General features: G+C 50.3%; 1 protein-coding gene across 3 annotated transcripts in view; it reads right to left on the bottom strand.

Annotated features, from left to right (window-relative positions):
- The window catches only part of recql4 (RecQ helicase-like 4), a 93,152-nt gene extending 73,463 nt beyond the window's left edge, over window positions 1-19,689 (bottom strand). For 2 of the 3 annotated variants that reach the window (XM_070881803.1, XM_070881806.1), the window contains exons 1-4: window positions 19,609-19,689; window positions 18,760-18,903; window positions 10,466-10,607; window positions 5,454-5,487 (exon numbers count right to left, since the gene is read on the bottom strand). In XM_070881803.1, coding sequence (XP_070737904.1) covers window positions 5,454-5,487; window positions 10,466-10,549 — 118 coding nt within the window. In that variant the 5' untranslated portion in view covers window positions 10,550-10,607; window positions 18,760-18,903; window positions 19,609-19,689. Of the gene's footprint in view, window positions 1-5,453; window positions 5,488-10,465; window positions 10,608-17,967; window positions 18,140-18,759; window positions 18,904-19,608 lie in introns of those variants that run through there. The other variant, XM_070881805.1, reaches the window with a different exon arrangement.
- Between the last annotated feature and the right edge of the window lie 1,930 nt (window positions 19,690-21,619).

Below are 21,619 nucleotides of genomic sequence, written 5' to 3'. Positions count from 1 at the left end.
TTGAGCTCAGTGTTCAGTCTGACTCTTTCTCCATACATAACAAGATTAGTGTGCAAAATTAAAGCACATGGTGTTGGGGGTAATGTATTGGCATGGATAGAGAACTGGTTGGCAGATAGGAAGCAGAAAGTTGGGATAAACGGGTCCTTTTCAGAATGGCAGGCAGTGACTAGTCGGGTGCCGCAGGGACCCCAGCTATTTACAATATATATCAATGATTTAGATGAAGGAATTGAGTGTAATATCTCCAAGTTTGCAAATGATACTAAGCTGGGTGGCGCTGTGAGCTGTGAGGAGGATGCTAAGAGACGGCAGGGTGACTTGGACAGGTTAGGTTGAATGGATAAATGCATGGCAGATGCAGTGTAATGTGGATAAATGTGAGGTTATCCACTTGCGTGGCAAAAACAGGGGGGCAGAATATTATCTGAATGGCGGCAGATTACGAAAAGGGGAGGAGCAACGAGACCAGGATACCATGGTACATCAGTCATTGAAAGTTGGCATGCAGGTACTGTGAAGGCGGCAAATGGCATGTTGGCCTTCATAGCTAGGGGATGAGCGTAGGATTCCTGACTTACTGCAGTTGTACAGGGCCTTGGTGAGGTCTCACCTGGAATATTGTGTTCAGTTTTGGTCTCCTAATCTGAGGAAGGACGTTCTTGCTATTGAGGGAGTGCAGCGAAGGTTCACCAGACTGATTCCTGGGATGGCAGGACTGACATATGAGGAGAGACTGGATCGACTGTGCCTGTATTCACTGGAGTTTAGAAGAATGAGATCGGGAATCTCATAGAAACATATAAAATTCAGACGGGACTGGACAGGTTAGAGGCAGGAAGAATGTTCCCAATACTCGGGAAGTCCAGAACCAGGGGTCACAGTCTAAGGATAAGAGGTAAGCCATTTAGGACCGAGATGAGGAGAAACTTCTTCACTCAGAGTTGTTAACCTGTGGAATTCTCTACCGCAGAGAGTTGTTGAGGCCAGTTCGTTAAATATATTCAAGAGGGAGTTAGATATGGCCCTTGCGGCTAAAGGGATCAAGGGAGAGAAAGCCGGAAAAGGGTACTGAGGGGAATGATCAGCCATGATCTTATTGAATGGTGGTGCAGCCTCGAAGGGCCGAATGGCCTACTCCTGCACCTATTTTCTATGTTTCCCCAGCTCACTCGTGCCCTCTCCCCAGCTCGCTCCCTCCCTCCTTCTCCCGCTCCCCAGCTCACCGCCTCCCTCTCCCCCTCGAGCTCGCTCGCTCCCTGCCTCTCCCCCTCCCCAGCTCGCTCCCTCCCTCCCCCTCCCACTCCCCAGCTCGCTCGCTCCCTCCCCCTCCCCAGCTCGCTCGCTCCCTCCCCCTCCCCAGCTCGCTCGCTCCCTCCCCCTCCAACTCCCCAGCTCGCTCGCTCCCTCCCACTCCCCAGCTCGCTCGCTCCCTCCCCCTCCCCCTCCCCAGCTCGCTCCCTCCCCAGCTAGCTCGCTCCCTCCCACTCCCCCTCTCGCTCCCTCCCCCTCCCCAGCTCGCTCGCTCCCTCCCACTCCCCAGCTCGCTCGCTCCCTCCCCCTCCCCAGCTCGCTCGCTCCCTCCCCCTCCAACTCCCCAGCTCGCTCGCTCCCTCCCACTCCAATTCCCCAGCTCGCTCGCTCCCTCCCACTCCCCAGCTCGCTCGCTCCCTCCCACTCCCAGCTCGCTCGCTCCCTCCCCCTCCCCAGCTCGCTCCCTCCCCAGCTAGCTCGCTCCCTCCCACTCTCCCTCTCGCTCCCTCCCCCTCCCCAGCTCGCTCGCTCCCTCCCACTCCCCAGCTCGCTCGCTCCCTCCCCCTCCCCAGCTCGCTCCCTCCCCAGCAAGCTCGCTCCCACCCACTCCCTCCCCCTCCCCAGCTCGCTCGCTCCCCCTCCCCAGCTCGCTCGCTCCCTCCCTCCCCAGCTCGCTCGCTCACTCCCTCTCCAGCTCGCTCGCTCACTCCCTCCCTCCCCCTCCCCAGCTCGCTCCCTCCCTCCCCCTCCCCCTCCCTCTCCCCACCTCCCTCCCTCCCTCCCTCTCCCCAGCTCCCTCCCTCCCTCTACCCAACTCCCTCCCTCCCTCTACCCAACTCCCTCCCTCCCTCCCTCTACCCAGCTCCCTCCCTCCCTCTACCCAGCTCCCTCCCTCCCTCCCTCTACCCAGCTCCCTCCCTCCCTCCCTCTACCCAGCTCCCTCCCTCCCTCTACCCAGCTCCCTCCCTCCCTCTACCCAGCTCCCTCCCCAGCTCGCTCGCTCCCTCCCACTCCAACTCCCCAGCTCGCTCGCTCCCTCCCACTCCAACTCCCCAGCTCGCTCGCTCCCTCCCACTCCAACTCCCCAACTCGCTCGCTCCCTCCCGTCCCCAGCTCGCTCGCTCCCCAGCTAGCTCGCTCCCTCCCACTCGCTCCCTCCCACTCCCACACCCCAGCTCGCTCGCTCCCTCCCCCTCCCCAGCTCGCTCCCTCCCCAGCAAGCTCGCTCCCTCCCACTCCCCAGCTCGCTCGCTTGCTCCCTCCCCCTCCCCAGCTCGCTCGCTCCCTCCCTCTCCCTCCCTCCCACTCCCCAGCTCCCTCCCTCCCCAGCTCGCTCCCTCCCTCCCCCTCCCCAGCTCGCTCCCTCCCTCCCCCTCCCCAGCTCGCTCCCTCCCTCCCCAGCTCCCTCCCTCCCTCTACCCAGCTCCCTCCCTCCCTCTACCCAGCTCCCTCCCTCCCTCTACCCAGCTCCCTCCCTCCCTCTACCCAGCTCCCTCCCTCCCTCTACCCAGCTCCCTCCCTCCCTCTACCCAGCTCCCTCCCTCCCTCTACCCAGCTCCCTCCCTCCCTCTACCCAGCTCCCTCCCTCCCTCCCTCCCCAGCTCGCTCCCTCCCTCCCTCCCCAGCTCGCTCCCTCCCTCCCTCCCCAGCCCACTCCCTCCCTCCCTCCCCAGCTCACTCCCTCCCTCCCCCTCCCCCTCCCCAGCTCACTCCCTCCCTCTCACCCTCCCCAGCTCGCTCCCTCCCTCTCCCGCTCCCCAGCTCGCTCCCTCCCTCTCCCGCTCCCCAGCTCGCTCGCTCCTTCCCCCTCCCCCTCCCCAGCTCGCTCCTTCCCCCTCCCCTTCCCCCAGCTCGCTCCCTCCCTCCCTCTCCCCCTCCCCAGCTCGCTCGCTCCCTCCCTCTCTCCCTCCCCCCCCCCCCCAGTTCGCTCGCTCCCTCCCTCCCCAGCTCGCTCGCTCCCTCCCTCCCCCCCCCCAGCTCGCTCGCTCCCTCCCTCCCTCCCCCACCCCGCTCGCTCCCTCCCTCCCTCCACCCCCCCCCCAGCTCGCTCGCCCCCTCCCTCTCCCTCCCTCACTTGCTCTCTCCTTCTACCCAGCTCCCTCCCTTCCTCTCCCCAGCTCTCTCCCTCTCCCCCTCCCCAGCTCGCATGCTCCCTCCCCCTCCCCAGCAAGCTCGCTCCCTCCCACTCCCTCCCCCTCCCCAGCTCGCTCGCTCCCCCTCCCCAGCTCGCTCCCTCCCTCCCTCTCCCTCCCCAGCTCGCTCGCTCACTCCCTCCCCAGCTCGCTCGCTCCCTCCCGCTCCCCAGCTTGCTCCCTCCCTCCCCCTCCCCCTCCCCAGTTCGCTCCCTCCCTCCCCCTCCCCAGCTCGCTCCCTCCCTCCCTCTCCCCAGCTCGCTCCCTCCCTCCCCAGCTCTCTCCCTCCCTCCCTCTCCCCAGTTCCCTCCCTCCCTCCCTCTCCCCAGCTCCCTCCCTCCCTCCCTCTCCCCAGCTCCCTCCCTCCCTCCCTCCCTCTCCCCAGCTCCCTCCCTCCCTCCCTCTCCCCAGCTCCCTCCCTCCCTCTACCCAGCTCCCTCCCTCCCTCTACCCAGCTCCCTCCCTCCCTCTACCCAGCTCCCTCCCTCCCTCTACCCAGCTCCCTCCCTCCCTCTACCCAGCTCCCTCCCTCCCTCTACCCAGCTCCCTCCCCCCCTCTACCCCTCCCTCCCCAGCTCGCTCGCTCCCTCCCACTCCAACTCCCCAGCTCGCTCGCTCCCTCCCACTCCAACTCCCCAGCTCGCTCCCTCCCTCCCACTCCAACTCCCCAGCTCGCTCCCTCCCACTCCAACTCCCCAGCTCGCTCGCTCCCTCCCACTCCCCAGCTCGCTCGCTCCCTCCCACTCCCCAGCTCGCTCGCTCCCTCCCACTCCCCAGCTCGCTCGCTCCCTCCCCCTCCCCAGCTCGCTCGCTCCCCAGCTAGCTCGCTCCCTCCCACTCCCCCTCTCGCTCGCTCCCTCCCACTCCCTCCCCCTCCCCAGCTCGCTCGCTTGCTCCCTCCTCCTCCCCAGCTCGCTCGCTCCCTCCCTCCCACTCCCCACCTCGCTCGCTCCCTCCCTCCCCAGCTCGCTCCCTCCCTCCCCCTCCCCAGCTCGCTCCCTCCCCAGCTCTCTCCCTCCCTCTACCCAACTCCCTCCCTCCCTCTACCCAGCTCCCTCCCTCCCTCTACCCAGCTCCCTCCCTCCCTCCCTCTACCCAGCTCCCTCCCCAGCTCGCTCCCTCCCTTTCCCCCTCCCCAGCTCACTCCCTCCCTCTCACCCTCCCCAGCTCGCTCCCTCCCTCTCCCGCTCCCCAGCTTGCTCGCTCCTTCCCCCTCCCCCTCCCCAGCTCGCTCCTTCCCCCTCCCCCTCCCCCTCCCCAGCTCGCTCCCTCCCTCTCCCCCTCCCCAGCTCGCTCCCTTCCTCTCCCCAGCTCGCTCCCTCCCTCTCCCCCTCTCCAGCTCGCTCGCTCCCTCCCTCTCTCCCTCACCCCCCTCCCCAGTTCGCTCGCTCCCTCCCTCCCCCTCGCCCTCCCCAGCTCGCTCGCTCCCTCCCTCCCCCCCCAGCTCGCTCGCTCCCTCCCCCACCCCCCCCAGCTCGCTCGCTCCCTCCCTCCCTCCCTCCACCCCTCCCCAGCTCGCCCTCTCCCTCCTCAGCTCGCTCGCCCCCTCCCTCTCCCTCCCTCCCTCCCCAGCTCGCTCGCCCCCTCCCTCTCCCTCCCTCACTTGCTCTCTCCTTCTACCCAGCTCCCTCCCTTCCTCTCCCCCTCCCCAGCTCGCGCGCTCCCTCCCCCTCCCCAGCCCAGCTCTCTCTCCCCGGGGCTGCGGGAGGCTTGGGCCCCCTCGGGGAGAGCTCGGGGCCCACAGCCCACTCAAGGCTCAGCGTTATGGGAGGTTCCGCGGATGCGTTCGGCTGCTCGTGCGTCGGGGTTGCTACCGGATGGATCGGAGGCAACGTGGTGTTGGACGCATGAGCAGAAATGGGTTAGTAGGAATTGCATTGGGGACGGGGGTGGGGGCAGAGTCAGTGATATTTGTCCTAACTCTCACTTCGGCGCAGAAGGGAGACTTGGTACAAATAATTGCTGCATTAAAAAAAAAAGGAGATTCCGTCCAATCCTGCCCACACCAACAATAACTCTGAATTAAGGAAACAGATATCCTGGAAAAGCCTTTCATTTATTACTTACGTTGTGTCTCAACCGAAGCACCAGCCACATCCACCTGAATGAGGGGAAATTGGGGAACAGTAAGTTGTGTGTAGACACATGCATGTATAGTGTACAGAAGCACTCTTTCACACGCATCCCTCCACAAAATAAGACTAAACTTTGGAATCATACTTTATAACCTGTGGCTGCTTGAAGCCATAGTAACAGTACATATTAGCTAGAACTGTCACTTTGTACCATCACATATTGCTTTCAATCCACAGAAACAAGTACTGACAACCAGACGCATAGTCAAAGTTTTAAAATATTGTGCATGGTCTGCAAGTTTTGACACCAAATTGGATGCAGAGACCAGTGATGCAGATTAGTCTTAACACTTATGTTTAGGTAAAAGAAACAACAGTATAGTAATGTGCTTGAGGTAACAGAGCTGAAAGAATATGGGGATTTTGATGGATCGGTCACTAAAACAGTCACTTCGGTGCTCATGGGCAGGCCAAAAGGACAGAGGGGATGCACAGCTAAGGGTGTAATTTAGAAATCAAATTAATTTTTGAAGTTGTATCTGCCCTTGGTGAGATTGCATGTGGAGTACTGTGCTCCATTTTTGTCTCCATATTACAGGCAGAGAATTATTCAAGAGTCCCAAGGAGGACTGCAAGACTGACTCCTGAACTTAAGGCGGCCGGGTTATGAGGAAAGATTGTTTAGAATGGAACATCACTTTCTTCAAAAGAGAGATAATTGGGATGAGTATTTGATCAAAGATCTTTAAAGTGTTTTGTGGTATAGAGGAACTAGATCCAGGAAGTTTCTATTGAACATAGAATTGAAAAACAAGGGGCATACTCTTACTGCACAAGATAAAAGCTCACGAGGTTGGGGGTAATATATTAGCATGGATAGAAGATTGGCTAACGAACTGAAAACAGAGTCGGGATAAATGGTCATTTTCCGGTTGGCAACCAGTAACTAGTGGGGTGCCGCAAGGATCAGTGCTGGGCCTCAACTATTTACAATCTATATTAATGACTTGGATGAAGGGACCGAGCGTAAAGTAGTCAAGTTTGCTGATGACACAAAGATGGGTGGGAAAGCAAATTGTGAGGAGGACACAAAAAATCTGCAAAGGGATATACACAGGTTAAGTGAGTAGGCAAAAATTTGGCAGATGGAGTATAATGTGGGAAACTGTGAGGTTATCCACTTCAGCAGAAAAAAATAGAAAAGCTAATTATAATTCAAATGGAGAAAAAATGCAAATTGGGGATCCTTGTGCATGAAACACAAAAAGTTAGTATACATGTACAGCAAGTAATCAGGAAGGCAAATGGAATGTTGGCCTTTATTGCAAGGGGGATAGAGTATAAAAGCAGATAAGTCCTACTACAACTGTACAAGGTATTGGTGAGGCCTTGAGTACTGCAGTACTGCAGTACGACAAGAAGCTTGCAGGGAACATTAAGACGGATTGCAAAAGTTTCTATAGATATGTAAAGAGAAAAAGGTTAGTAAAGACAAACGTAGGTCCCCTGCAGTCAGAATCAGGGGAAGTCATAACGGGGAACAAAGAAATGGCGGACCAATTGAACAAATACTTTGGTTCGGTATTCACTGAGGAGGACACAAACAACCTTCCGGATATAAAAGGGGTCGGAGGGTCTAGTAAGGAGGAGGAACTGAGGGAAATCCTTATTAGTCGGGAAATTGTGTTGCGGAAATTGATGGGATTGAAGGCCGATAAATCCGCAGGGCCTGATGGACTGCATCCCAGAGTACTTAAGGAGGTGGCCTTGGAAATAGTGGATGCATTGACAGTCATTTTCCAACATTCCATTGACTCTGGATCAGTTCCTATGGAGTGGAGGGTAGCCAATGTAACCCCACTTTTTAAAAAAGGAGGGAGAGAGAAAGCAGGGAATTATAGACCGGTCAGCCTGACATCGGTAGTGGGTAAAATGATGGAATCAATTATTAAGGATGTCATAGCAGTGCATTTGGAAAGAGGTAATATAATAGGTCCTAGTCAGCATGGATTTGTGAAAGGGAAATCATGCTTGACAAATCTTCTGGAATTTTTTGAGGATGTTTCCAGTAGAGTGGACAAGGGAGAACCAGTTGATGTGGTATATTTGGACTTTCAGAAGGCTTTCGACAAGGTCCCACACATGAGATTAATGTGCAAAGTTAAAGCACATGGGATTGGGGGTAGTGTGCTGACATGGATTGAGAACTGGTTGTCAGACAGGAAGCAAAGAGTAGGAGTAAATGGGGACTTTTCAGAATGGCAGGCAGTGACTAGTGGGGTACCGCAAGGTTCTGTGCTGGGGCCCCAGCTGTTTACACTGTACATTAATGATTTAGACGAGGGGATTAAATGTAGTATCTCCAAATTTGCGGATGACACTAAGTTGGGTGGCAGTGTGAGCTGCGAGGAGGATGCTATGAGGCTGCAGAGCGACTTGGATAGGTTAGGTGAGTGGGCAAATGCATGGCAGATGAAGTATAATGTGGATAAATGTGAGGTTATCCACTTTGGTGGTAAAAACAGAGAGACAGACTATTATCTGAATGGTGACAGATTAGGAAAAGGGGAGGTGCAAAGAGACCTGGGTGTCATGGTACATCAGTCATTGAAGGTTGGCATGCAGGAACAGCAGGCGGTTAATAAAGCAAATGGCATGTTGGCCTTCATAGCGAGGGGATTTGAGTACAGGGGCAGGGAGGTGTTGCTACAATTGTACAGGGCCTTGGTGAGGCCACACCTGGAGTATTGTGTACAGTTTTGGTCTCCTAACCTGAGGAAGGACATTCTTGCTATTGAGTGAGTGCAGCGAAGGTTTACCAGACTGAATCCCGGGATGGCGGGACTGACCTATCAAGAAAGACTGGATCAACTGGGCTTGTATTCACTGGAGTTCAGAAGAATGAGAGGGGACCTCATAGAAACGTTTAAAATTCTGACGGGGTTAGACAGGTTAGATGCAGGAAGAATGTTCCCAATGTTGGGGAAGTCCAGAACCAGGGGACACAGTCTAAGGGTAAGGGGGAAGCCATTTAGGACTGAGATGAGGAGGAATTTCTTCACCCAGAGAGTGGTGAACCTGTGGAATTCTCTACCACAGAAAGTTGTTGAGGCCAATTCACTAAATATATTCAAAAAGGAGTTAGATGAAGTCCTTACTACTAGGGGAATCAAGGGGTATGGTGAGAAAGCAGGAATGGGGTACTGAAGTTGCATGTTCAGCCATGAACTCATTGAATGGCGGTGCAGGCTGGAGGGGCCGAATGGCCTACTCCTGCACCTATTTTCTATGTTTCTATGCATACAGTTTTGGTCTCTGTATTTAAGGATACACTTGCATTGGAGGCTGTTCAGAGAAGGTTCACTTGGTTGATTCCAGAAATGAGAGGGTTGGAAAAATTGGAAAACTGCAAATGTAACGCCCCTGTTTAAAAAAGGCAGACAAAAAGCAGGAAACTATAGACTAGTTAGCCTAACATCGGTGGTTGAGAAAATGTTGGAGTCCATTATTAAAGAAGCAGTAGCAGGACATTTGGAAAAGCATAATTCAGGCAGAGTCAGCATAGATTTATGAAAGGGAAGTCACGTTTGACAAATTTGCTGGAATTCTTTGAGGATGTAACGAACAAGGTGGATAAAAGGGAACCAGTGGATGTGGTATATTTGGACTTCCAGAAGGCATTTGACAAGGTGCCACATAAAAGGTTACTGCACAAGATGCAAGTTCACAGGGTTGGGGGTAATATATTGGCATGGATAGAGGATTGGCTAACTAACAGAAAACAGAGAGTCGGGATAAATGGTTACTTCTTGGGTTGGCAATCAGTAACTAGTGGAGTGCTGCAGGGATCAGTGCTGGGACCCAACTATTTACAATCTATATTAACGGCTTAGAAGAAGGGACTGAGTGTAACGTAGCCAAGTTTGTTGACGATACAATACAAAGATGGGAGGAAAAGCAATATGTGAGAAGGATACAAAAAATCTGCAAAAGAACAGACAGGCTAAGTGAGCGGGCAAAAATTTGGCAGATGGAGTATAATGTTGGAAAGTGTGAGGTCATGCACTTTGGCAGAAAAAAAATCAAAGAGCAAGTTATTATTTAAATGGAGAAAGATTGCAAAGTACTGGAGTACAGCGGAACCTGGGGTACTTGTGCATGAAACACAAAAGGATAGTATACAGGTACAGCAAGTGATCAGGAAGGCCAATGGAATCTTGGCCTTTATTGCAAAGGGGATCGAGTAGAAAAGCAGGGAAGTCTTGCTACAGCGATACAGGGTATTGGTGAGGCCACACCCGGAATACGGCGTGCAGTTTTGCTTTCCATATTTACGAAAGGATATACTTGCTTTGGAGGCAGTTCAGAGAAGGTTCACTAGGTTGATTCCGGAGATGAGGGGGTTAACTTATGAGGAAAGGTTGAGGAGGTTGGGCCTCTACTCATTGGAATTCAGAAGAATGACAGGCGATCTTATCAAAACGTATAAGATTATGAGGGGGCTTGACAAGGTGGATGCAGAGAGGTGTTTCCACTAATGGGAGAGACTAGAACTAGAGGGCATAATGTTAGAATAAGGGGCTGCCCATTTAAAACGGAGATGAGGAGAAATCTCTTCTCTCAAAGGGTTGTAAATGTGTGAAATTTGTTGCCTCAGAGAGCTGTGGAAGCTGGGAGATTGAATAAATTTAAGGCAGAAATAGACAGTTCTTAAACGATAAGGGGTTATGGGGAGCGGGCGGGGAAGTGGACCAGAATCCATGATCGGATCAGCCATGATCTTATTAAATGGCAGAGCAGGCTTGAGGGGCCGTATGGCCTACTCCTGTTCCTATTTCCTATGTTCTTATTATGGTCAGTTTATATTTGTTGGTTGCCTGCCTCGGACTAATGCCTACTGGAAGCTGTGCAGCCTGTGACTTCAGGAGCTGCTAGCTTGATCAGACAGCGTTTCTGCTGGGTTTTCAAACTGTTGACACTTTGTACCTTGTGCTCAGCACCTACCTTATTTGGCTTCCGCTTGTGTTCCTGAAAGAACGAAGACTCCCACTTCTTCAGCAGAACTTTTAACTCATTGTATCGGTCCATTTCTCAACAGCTCTCTGCACCGGTTTCTCTCTTAATCTTTCAATCGTTTAATATGTCTCTACAGGAAAGGAGAAAAAAGGCATCAAAATTTTATGCAAGAATTTTGGGAAGTTCAGATGTGGGAAATTGCAAATTTCTCATAAGATTTTTTTGTGTATACAACTTGCAGTCATCTAGCTGCCCCAATGAATGAGTGAGCAGTGTGCTGCTAATCCATATACACAAGGCTTTGCGGAGTTAGGTGGTCTCAGCTAGGGTAACAGTACTGGCTCTAAACTTCGACTCAGCAACCTTATATGGTGGGGGAGGGGGTGGAGAGATGATTAAAAGATAGCCAGAATTCCTGCTCGCTGTCTTATGTTGGAAACTGCATGTTCCCAACCCATTCCAAGTATCTGATATGTTACTTGATCACCTATGAATAACCTATTTAACCCCTTGTTCTCCGTTCCACCATCACCCCCCCACCCCCCCCAATTCTCCTCTTCCCCTCCCCATCGGACCCTCAGTTCCCATCAGGTTCCCTCAAAAAGGCTTTGTTTTGTTTTTATTTAAAGAATAAATTAAATTCCAATGGGTGTCACCAATCAGATGTGCCTATGATTGCCCCATAGCTGAAAAGCTTGCCAATAATCAGTCTAATAGATGAAGACTAACCACTGTGCAAAGTACCAGCAAACTGCAGGTGTCTGACAATCCCTACCCCGGCTTGAGTCAGTGACTTTAGAAGAGAAAAAATTGAAGAGTTAGGGAAAAAAATTGGGTTAGGAATGACTCCTAGCTGACAATCAGGGGAAGGGCAGGGGTTTTGAAGAGAAGAAAATAGCAGGACATACAAATTAACTAAAACAGTAAAACTACTTTGGTGGTGATTCCCACTTTCTCAGTGCCACCGAAATTGGTAAAATAATCACGGGCAACGAACAGGATAAACAATAGACCCCTTTTGCAGAAATATTTTATTCGCAAAATTCTAAAGTTAAAATAAAAAGAATTTCTATATATGCTTTGGTTTAGGTTACCAATGTTAATTTGGCTTCCTTGCCTCCAGTATTTCTGCCCTCGGCCGCCTTCTCCTGACGTTTAGTTATGATTTCACAGATGTTGGTTGCCCTCTGGTACCTCACACACTGGAGTCATTCTTCAGGGGACAGTGAGCCTTGGAGAGAGTGCGAAGAAGATTTACCACAATGGTACCAGAGATGAGGGATTTCAGTTACTTGGAGAGATTTGAGGAGCAAAGAGGATTGGCTAACTAACAGAAAACAGAGAGTCGGGATAAATGGTTCATTTTCGGGTTGGCAACCAGTAACTAGTGGGGTGCCGCAGGGATCAGTGCTGGAACCCCAACTATTTACAATCTATATTAATGACTTGGAAGAAAGAACCGAGTGTAACATAGCCAAGTTTGCTGATGATACAAAGATGGGAGGAAAAGCAATGTGTGAGGACACACAAACTCTGCAAAAGGACAGACTAAGTGAGTGGGCAAAAATTTGGCAGATGGAGCGTAATGTTGGAAAGTAAGAGGTCATGCACTTTGGCAGAAAAAAAATCAAAGAGCAAGTTATTATTTACATGGAGAAAAATTGTAAAGTGCTGCAGTACTGCAGGACCTGGGGGTGCATGAAACACAAAAGGTTAGTATGCAGGTACAGCAAATGGTTAGGAAGACCAATAGAATCTTGGCCTTTATTGCAAAGGGGATGGAGTATAAAAGCAGGGAAGTCTTGCTATAGTTATACAGGGTATTGGTGAAGCCACATCTGGAATACTTCGTGCAGTTTTGGTTTCCATAGTTACAAAAGATATACTTGCTTTGGAGGCAGTTCAGAGAAGGTTCACTCGGTTGATTCCGGAGATGAGGGGCTTGACTTATGAGGAAAGGTTGGGCCTCTACTCATTGGAATTCAGAAGAATGACAGGTGATCTTATTGAAACGTATAAGATTGAGGGGGCTTGACAAGGTGGATTCAGAGGTGGTTTTCACTGATAGGGGAGACTAGAACTAGGGGGCATAATCTTAGAATAAGGGGTCGCCCATTTAAAACTGAGATGAGGAAGAATTTCTTCTCTCAAAGGGTTGTAAATCTGTGGAATTCGCTGCCTCAGAGAGCTGTGGAAGCTGGGACATTGAATAAATTTAAGAAATAGACAGTTTCTTAACCGATAAGGGATTAAGGGTTATGGGGAGGGGGCAGGGAAGTGGACCCGAGTCCATGATCGGATCAGCCATGATCGTATTAAATGGCGGAGCAGGCTCAAGGGGCCGTATTGCCTACTCCTGGCTCCTATTTCTTATGTTAAGGGGAGATTTAATATGAAGAAGGGCTGTTGATAGAGTGGAGATAGAGAACTGGCAGAAGGGTCGGTAAGATTTAAGATAATTGGCAAGAGAACTGGGGAACGGGGAGACGAGGAGAATGTTACTTATGCTGTGAGTTGGTATGATCCGGAGTGCACTGCCTGAAAGGGTGGTGGAAGCAGATTCAATAATAACTTTCAAAAGGGAATTGGATAAATACTTGGGAGGGAAAATTTGCAGGATTATGGGGTAAGAGCAGGGGAGTGGGACTAATTGAATAATTCTTTCAACAAACCAGCACAGGCATTGTGGGCCAACTGGTCTCCCACTGTACTGCATGATTCCATGCATAACTTATAGCAAGGCCATTTGATAGTTGAAACCCTGGCTGATTGTGCCCCTGCCCGGGGCACCAAAACCAATTGAGATTGGCCAAGTTAGCTGAGACCAGAGGGATAACCTGGACCTTATTATCTGGCTTAGTGCCATACCACATGATGTAATTACCCAATCATCATCATAGGCAGTCCCTCGGAGTCGCGGAAGACTTGCTTCCATTCCTGAAGTGAGTTCTTTGGTGGCTGAACAGTCCAATACAAGAGCCACAGACTCGGTCACAGGTGGGACAGGTGGTCGTTGAGGGAAGGGGTGGATGGGACTGGTTTGCCGCACGCTCTTTCCGCTGCCTGCACTCGGCGTTGGAGACTCGAGGTGCTCAGCGCCCTCTCGGATGCAAAATGAATTTATCATATTGGACACATTAATATAATAACATAAGAATCTGGGGCAGGATTAGGCCATTTTGCCCCTCGAGCCTGCTCCGCCATTTAATAAGATCATGGCTGATCTGATCTTGGGCTCAGCTACACTTCCCTGCCCGCTCCCCATAACCTTTCACTCGATTAAAAACAAGGGCATACAAAGTGGTCAAAACTACTGGGAGGACAGAAGATTGGGAAGTTTTAAAAAGCCAGCAAAGAATGACTAAAAAAATGATTGAGGGAAGATAGACTACGAAAGTAAACTAGCACAAAATATAACAGATAACAAGAGTTTCTATAGGTATATAAAAAGAAAAAAAAAAAAGTGGCTAAAGTAAATGTTGGTCCCTCAGAGGACGAGACCAGGGAATTAGTAATGGGGAAGATGGAGATGGCAGAAACTCTAAACAAGTATTTTGTATCAGTTTTTACGGTAGAGGACACGAACAATATTCCAACAGGGGAGAGTCAAGGGGCTATGGGGGGAGGAACTTAACACAATCACAATCACTAAGGAGGCGGTGCTCAGTAAGATAATGGGACTAAAGGCAGATAAATCCCCTAGACCTGATGGCTTGCATCCTAAGGTCTTAAGAGAAGTAACGGCAGGGATTGTGGATGCATTGGTTGTAATTTACCAAAATTCCCTGGATTCTGGGGAGGTCCCAGCAGATTGGAAAACTGCAAATGTAACACCCCTATTTAAAAAAGGAGGCAGACAAAAAGCAGGAAACTATAAATCAATTAGCCTAACATCTGTGATTGGGAAAATGTTGGAATCCATTATTAAAAAAGCAGCAACAGGACATTTGGAAAAGTCATTTGGTCAGGCAAAGTCAGAATGGATTTATGAAAGGAAAGTAATGTTTGACAAATTTGCTGGAATTCTTTGAGGATGTAACGAACAAGGTGGATAAAGGGGAACCAGTGGGTTTGGTGTATTTGGACTTCCAGAAGGCATTTGACAAGGTGCCACATAAAAGGTTACTGCACAAGATAAAAGTTCACGGGGTTGGGGGTAATATATTAGCATGGATAGAAGATTGGCTGACAAACAGAAAACAGACAGACAGTCGGGATAAATGGTTCATTCTCAGGTTAGCAATCAGTAACTAGTGGGGTGCCGCAGAGATCAGTGCTGGGACCCCAACTATTTACAATCTATATTAATGACTTGGAAGAGGGGACTGAGTGTAACCTAGCCAAGTTTGCTGAGGAGATACAAAGATGGGAGGAAGGGTAATGTGTGAGGAGGACATAAAGAGGCTGCAGGAGGACATAGACAGGCTAAGTGAGTGGGCAAGAATTTGGCAGATGGAGTATAATGTTGGAAAATGTGAGGTCATGCACTTTGACAGAAAAAAAATCAAAGAGCAAGTTATTATTTAAATGGAGAAAGATTGCAAAGTGCTGCAGTACAGCAGAACCTGGGGGGTACTTGTGCATGAAACACAAAAGGATAGTATGCTGGTACAGCAAGTGACAAGGAAGGCCAATGAAATCTTGAACTTTATTGCAAAGGGGATGGAGTATAAAAACAGGGGAGTCTTGTTGCAGCTGTGGGGCCATGCCTGGAGTACTACGTTTTGGTTTCCATATTTGCGAAAGGATGTACTTGCTGTGGAGGCAGTTCAGAGAAGGTTCACTAGGTTGATTCCGGGGATGAGGGGGTTGACTTATGTGGAGAGGTTGTGTGGATTGGGCCTCTGCTCATTGGAGTTCGGAAGAATGAGAGGTGATCTTATGGAAGGGTGTGGGATTATAAGGGGGCTTGGCGGGGTGGATGCGGGCAGGGTGTTTCCGCTGGTGGGGGGGGACTAGAACTGGGGGGCATGATCTTGGAGTGGGGGGGGGCTGCCTGTTTGGAGCTGAGATGAGGGGAAATTTCTTCTCTGGGGGTTGTGAATCTGTGGAGTTCGCTGCCTCAGAGAGTTGTGGAGGCTGGGACATTGAATAAATTTTAAAAAAAAAGGGAAGGTGGCTCAACCGTGGCTATCAAGGGAAATCAGGGATAGTATTAAAGCCAAGGAAGTGGCATACAAATTGGCCAGAAATAGCAGCGAACCCGGGGACTGGGAAAAATTTAGAACTCAGCAGAGAAGGACAAAGGGTTTGATAGGGCAGGGAAAAGAGAGTACGAGAGGAAGCTTGCATTAAAATGGACTGCAAAAGCTTCTATAGATATGTAAAGAGAAAAAGGTTAGTAAAGACAAACGTAGGTCCCCTGCAGTCAGAATCAGGGGAAGTCATAACGGGGAACAAAGAAATGGCAGACCAATTGAACAAGTACTTTGGTTCGGTATTCACTGAGGAGGACACAAACAACCTTCTAGATATAAAAGGGGTCAGAGGGTCTAGTAAGAAGGAGGAACTGAGGGAAGTCCTTATTAGTCGGGAAATTGTGTTGGAATTGAAGGGCGATAAATCCCCAGGGCCTGATGGTCTGCATCCCAGAGTATTCAAGGAGGTGGCCTTGGAAATAGAGGATGCATTGACAGTCATTTTCCAACATTCCATAGACTCTGGATCAGTTCCTATGGAGTGGAGAGTAGCCAATGTAACCCCACTTTTTAAAAAAGGAGGGAGAGAAAACAGGGAATTATAGACCGGTCAGCCTGATATCAGTAGTGGGTAAAATGATGGAATCAATTATTAAAGATGTCATAGCAGCACATTTGGAAAGAGGTGACATGATAGGTCCAAGTCAGCATGGATTTGTGAAAGGGAAATCATGCTTGACAAATCTTCTGGAATTTTTTGAGGATGTTTCCAGCAGAGTGGACAAGGGAGAACCAGTTGATGTGGTGTATTTGGACTTTCAGAAGGCTTTTGAGAAGGTCCCACACAAAAGAGATTAATGTGCAAAGTTAAAGCACATGGGATTGGGGGTAGTGTGCTGACGTGGATTGAGAACTGGTTGGCAGACAGGAAGCAAAGAGTAGGAGTAAATGGGTACTTTTCAGAATGGCAGGCAGTGACTAGTGGGGTACCGCAAGGTTCTGTGCTGGGGCCCCAGCTGTTTACATTATACATTAATGATTTAGACGAGGGGATTAAATGTAGTATCTCCAAATTTGCGGATGACACTAAGTTGGGTGGCAGTGAGAGCTGCGAGGAGGATGCTATGATGCTGCAGAGTGACTTGGATAGGTTAGGTGGGTGGGCAAATGCATGGCAGATGAAGTATAATGTGGATAAATGAGGTTATCCACTTTGGTTGTAAAAACAGAGACACAATTATCTGAATGGTGACAGATTAGGAAAAGGGGAGGTGCAACGAGACCTGGGTGTCATGGTACATCAGTCATTGAAGGTTGGCATGCAGGTACAGCAGGCGGTTAAGAAAGCAAATGGCATGTTGGCCTTCATAGCAAGGGGATTTGAGTACGGGGCGTGGATGTGTTACTACAGTTGTACAGGGCCTTGGTGAGGCCACACCTGGAGTATTGTGTACAGTTTTGGTCTCCTAACTTGAGGAAGGACATTCTTGCTATTGAGGGAGTTCAGCGAAGGTTCACCAGACTGATTCCTGGGATGGCGGGACTGATCTATCAAGGAAGACTGGATCAACTGGGCTTGTATTTACTGGAGTTCAGAAGAATGAGAGGGGATCTCAGAAACATTTAAAATTCTGATGGGTTTAGACAGGTTGGATGCAGGAAGAACGTTCCCAATGTTGGGGAAGTCCAGAACCAGGGGTCACAGTCTAAGGATAAGGGGTAAGCCATTTAGGACCGAGATGAGGAGAAACTTCTTCACCCAGAGAGTGGTGAACCTGTGGAATTCTCTACCACAGAAAGTTGTTGAGGCCAATTCACTAAATATATTCAAAAAGGAGTTAGATGTAGTCCTTACTACTAGGGGGATCAAGGGGTATGGTGAGAAAGCAGGAATGGGGCACTGAAGTTGCATGTTCAGCCATGAACTCATTGAATGGCGGTGCAGGCTCGAAGGGCCGAATGGCCTACTCCTGCACCTATTTTCTATGTTTCTATAAATTTAAGACAGAAATAGACAGTTTCTTCAAACAATAAGGGGTTATGGGGAGCGGGCAGGGAAGTGGAGCCGAGTCCATGATCAGATCAGCCATGATCTTATTGAATGACGGAGCAGGCTCGAGGAGCCGTATGGCCTACTCCTGCTCCTATTTCTTATGCACTGCCTGCACTTAGGGCGGTCTTGGGCCAGGGACTCGCAGGTGTCAGTGGGGATATTGCACTTTATCAGGGAGGCTTTGAGGGTGTCCTTGTAGCATTTCCGCTGCCCACTTTTGGCTCGTTTGCCGTGAAGGAGCTCAGAGAAGAGCACTTCTTTGGGAGTCTCGTGTCTGGCTTGCGGACTATATGGCCTACCCAGCGTCGCTGATCGAGTGTGGTCAGTGCTTCAATGCTGGAGATGTTAGCCTGAATGAGGACGCTGATGTTGGTGCGTCTGTCCTCCCAGGCGATTTGTAGGATCTTGCGGAGGCATCGCTGGTGATATTTCTCCAGCAACTTGAGGTGTTTACTGTACATGGTCCATGTCTCTGAGCCATAAAAGAGGGCAGGTATTAATACAGCCCTGTAGACCACGAACTTGGTGGCAGTTTTGAGGGCCTGGTCTTCAAACGCTCTTTTCCTCAGGCAGCCGAAGGCTGGACTGGCGCACTGGGTGTTGGATCTCGTCGTCGATGCCTGCACTTGTTGATAGGAGGCACCCGAGATATGGGAAGTGGTCCACGTTGTCCAGGGCCGCGCCGTGGATCTTGATGACTGGGGCGCAGTGCTGTGCGGTGAGGACAAGCTGGTGGAGGACCTTTGTCTTACGGATGTTTAGCATAAGGCCTATGCTTTCGTACACCTCGTAAATACTTCAACTATGTCCTAGAGTGCAGCCTCTGTACGTGCGCAGACGCAGGCATCGTCCGCGTACTGTAGTTCGACGACAGAGGTTGGGATGGCCTTGGACCTGGACTGGAGACGGCACAAGTTGAACAGGTTCCCACTGGTTCTGTAGTTTAGTTCCACTCCAGCGGGGAGCTTGTTGACTGTGAGGTGGAGCATGGCGGCGAGAAAGATTGAGAAGAGGGTTGGGGTGATGACGCAGCCCTTTAAGCCACCAGCCAAGCTAGCTCCAGTCGCAGAAAATACACAAAATGAACTTACCTGGAGCATGATGTACATTTTGCTGTCTTTAACTAGGAGTGTCACTACAATCAGCAAGTGACAAGCAATCACTTGGTTCTGGAAGATGAGAGCATCACGATACTACCATGTGTAAGCAGTATGCTGACAACTCTTCCACATATGCTGTAAAAGAAAGATTTACGTTTATATAGTGCTTTTCACAACCAACAGACATCTCAGTGCTTTGCAGCCAATTAAATACTTTTGGAATGTAGTCACTGTTGGAAAGGTAGGAAACACGGCAGCCAATTTGCACACTGAAGCTCCCACAAACAGCAATGTGATAATGACTAGATAATCTGTTTTTGTTATGTTGGTTGAGGGATAAATATTGCTCAGAACACTGTATCCCAAAAACAGTGGCAGTTCAATCCTCTTAAAGTGGCACTGCTGAAAAGCTGTTCGTCAAAACGTTTTAAAAGCTGTTTTTATAAGCACATAACAAAAGATATTAGCTGTCTTCATGTATCGAGTTAATTGCAAGCGACAATGCCAAAAGGGCCATACTACCCCCTCAAAATAATGCTCACAGGTTTTTTTGAATGAAGACACTGCACCTTTAAAAAGAGACACTGACTGAACACCAGGGTTGAGAACATTACAATTCATTTTGACATTTTTTAAACATCGCTTTACACCGTATGGCAAACATTGGCTTTAAAATAAAAGCTGAACTTATTTTTTTAAACTTGCTTGTGTGTATCAAGAGACGCAGGATTGGATTGTTTTTTTTTAAAACCATTATCCTTTCGTCCCAATTCCCCCTCCGCCCAATTCTGTGAGGCGCCGGGCTGCTGTAATGCGGTGTGACGGGGCGGAGGAACTTACCGGAGGCCGGTGCTGAGCGACGGCGGGCCCGGCCGAAGCTTCCCGAACAAAACTCCCGCCTTCGGGGGGGGGGGGTCACCTGACCCGGCCTGCGCGCGCAGCCGCCTACGCTCATTAACGGGCCAGCGACGCTCTGGGAGAACAGGATGGTCATCTGCAGGGCCTGTTTTTGTAAGTCCCGGCGTCTTTGTATGGGGAGTGGAAAGAGCTGTGAGCCCCCCCCCCCCCCACACAAAGCAGCTCACAGGTTCAAGCGGGTGGCGAGGAGGGAGAGGTTGGTTGGTAGGTAATGGTGGGGGAAGGAAGATTTGCATCTGTGTAGCGCCTTTCACGACCACCGGATGTCCCAAAGCGCTTTTTTTTTCACTGTTGTCAATGTAGGAAAGGCAGCAGCCAATTTGTGCACAGCACGCTCCCACCCACAAACAGTAACGTGATAATGACCGGATAATCTTTTTTTTAAAACTGATGTTGATTGAGGGATAAATATTGGCCAGGACACCAGGGGTAACTCCCCTGCTCCTCTTCAAAATAGTGCCATGGGATCTTTTACGTCTCATCCGAAAGACAGCGCCTCTGACAGAGCAGCGCTCCCTCAGCCGTGCACTGGCGTGTCAGCTTAGATTTTTGTGCTCAAGTCTCTGGATCTCTGGAGCGGGAATTGAACCCACAACCTTCTGACAGCAGCAAGGCAGTAGAGGGGTCGAGGGTGGTGCTGGAGCGGTAGAGTTGGAGGTCATTGGCATAAGCGTGTTAACTAACCCCATGCCTTTGGCTGATGTCAGCAAGGGTCAGCCTCCAGATGAAACATAGAAAATAGGTGCAGGAGTCGGCCATTTGGCCCTTCGAGTCTGCACCAACATTCAATAAGATTATGGCTGATCAGTCACCTCAGTACCTCTTTCCTGCTTTCTCTCCATACCCCTTGATCCCTTTAGCCGTAAGTGCCATATCTAACTCCCTTTTGAATATATCCAATGAACTGGCATCATCAGCTCTCTGTGGCAGGGAATTCCACAGGTTAACAACTCTCTGAGTGAAGAAGTTTCTCCTCATCTCAGTCGTAAATGGCCTACCCCTTATCCTAAGTCTGTGTCCCCTGGTTCTGGACTTCCCCAACATCGGGAACATTCTTCCAGCATCTAACTGTCCAGTCCTGTCAGAATTTAAAATGATTCTATGAGATCCACTCTCATCCTTCTAACCTCCAGTGAATACAGGCCCAGTCGATCCAGTCTCTCCTTATATGTCAGTCCTGCCATCCCGGCAATCAGTCTGGTGAACCTTCGCTGCGCTCCCTCAATAGTAAGAATGTCCTTCCTCAGATTAGGAGACCAAAACTGAACACAATATTTCAGGTGGGGCCTCACCAAGGCCCTGTACAACTGCAGTAAGACCTCCCTGCTCCTATACTCAAATCCCCTTGCTATGAAGGCCAACATACAATTTGTCTTCTTCACCGCCTGCTGTACCGGCATGCCAACTTTTAATGACTAATGTACCATGACACCCATGTCTCGGTGCACCTCCCCTTTTCCTAATCTGCCATTCAGATAATATTCTGCCTTCACGTTTTTGCCACCAAAGTGGATAACCTCACATTTATCCACATTATACTGCATCTGCCATACATTTGCCCACTCAGCTAACCTGTCCAAGTCACCCTGCAGCCTCTTAGCGTCCTCCTCACAGCTCACACCGCCACCCAGCTTAGAGTCATCCGCAAACTTGGAGATATTACACTCAATTCCTTCATCTAAATCATTAATGTATGTTGTAAATAGCTGGGGTCCCAGCACTGAGCCCTGCAGCACCCCACTAGTCACTGCCTGCCATTCTGAAAAGGACCCGTTTATCCCAACTCTGCTTCCTGTCTGCCAACCAGTTCTCTATCCACGTCAGTACATTACCCCCAATACCATGTGCTTTAATTTTGCACATCAATCCCTTGTGTGGGACCTTGTCAAAAGCCTTTTGAAAGTCCAAATACACCACATCCACTGGTTCTCCC

This window comes from Pristiophorus japonicus, chromosome 5 (assembly GCF_044704955.1).
Source record: "Pristiophorus japonicus isolate sPriJap1 chromosome 5, sPriJap1.hap1, whole genome shotgun sequence".
Lineage (NCBI taxonomy): Eukaryota > Metazoa > Chordata > Chondrichthyes > Pristiophoridae > Pristiophorus > Pristiophorus japonicus.
This window is presented reverse-complemented; position numbering and strand designations above follow the sequence as displayed.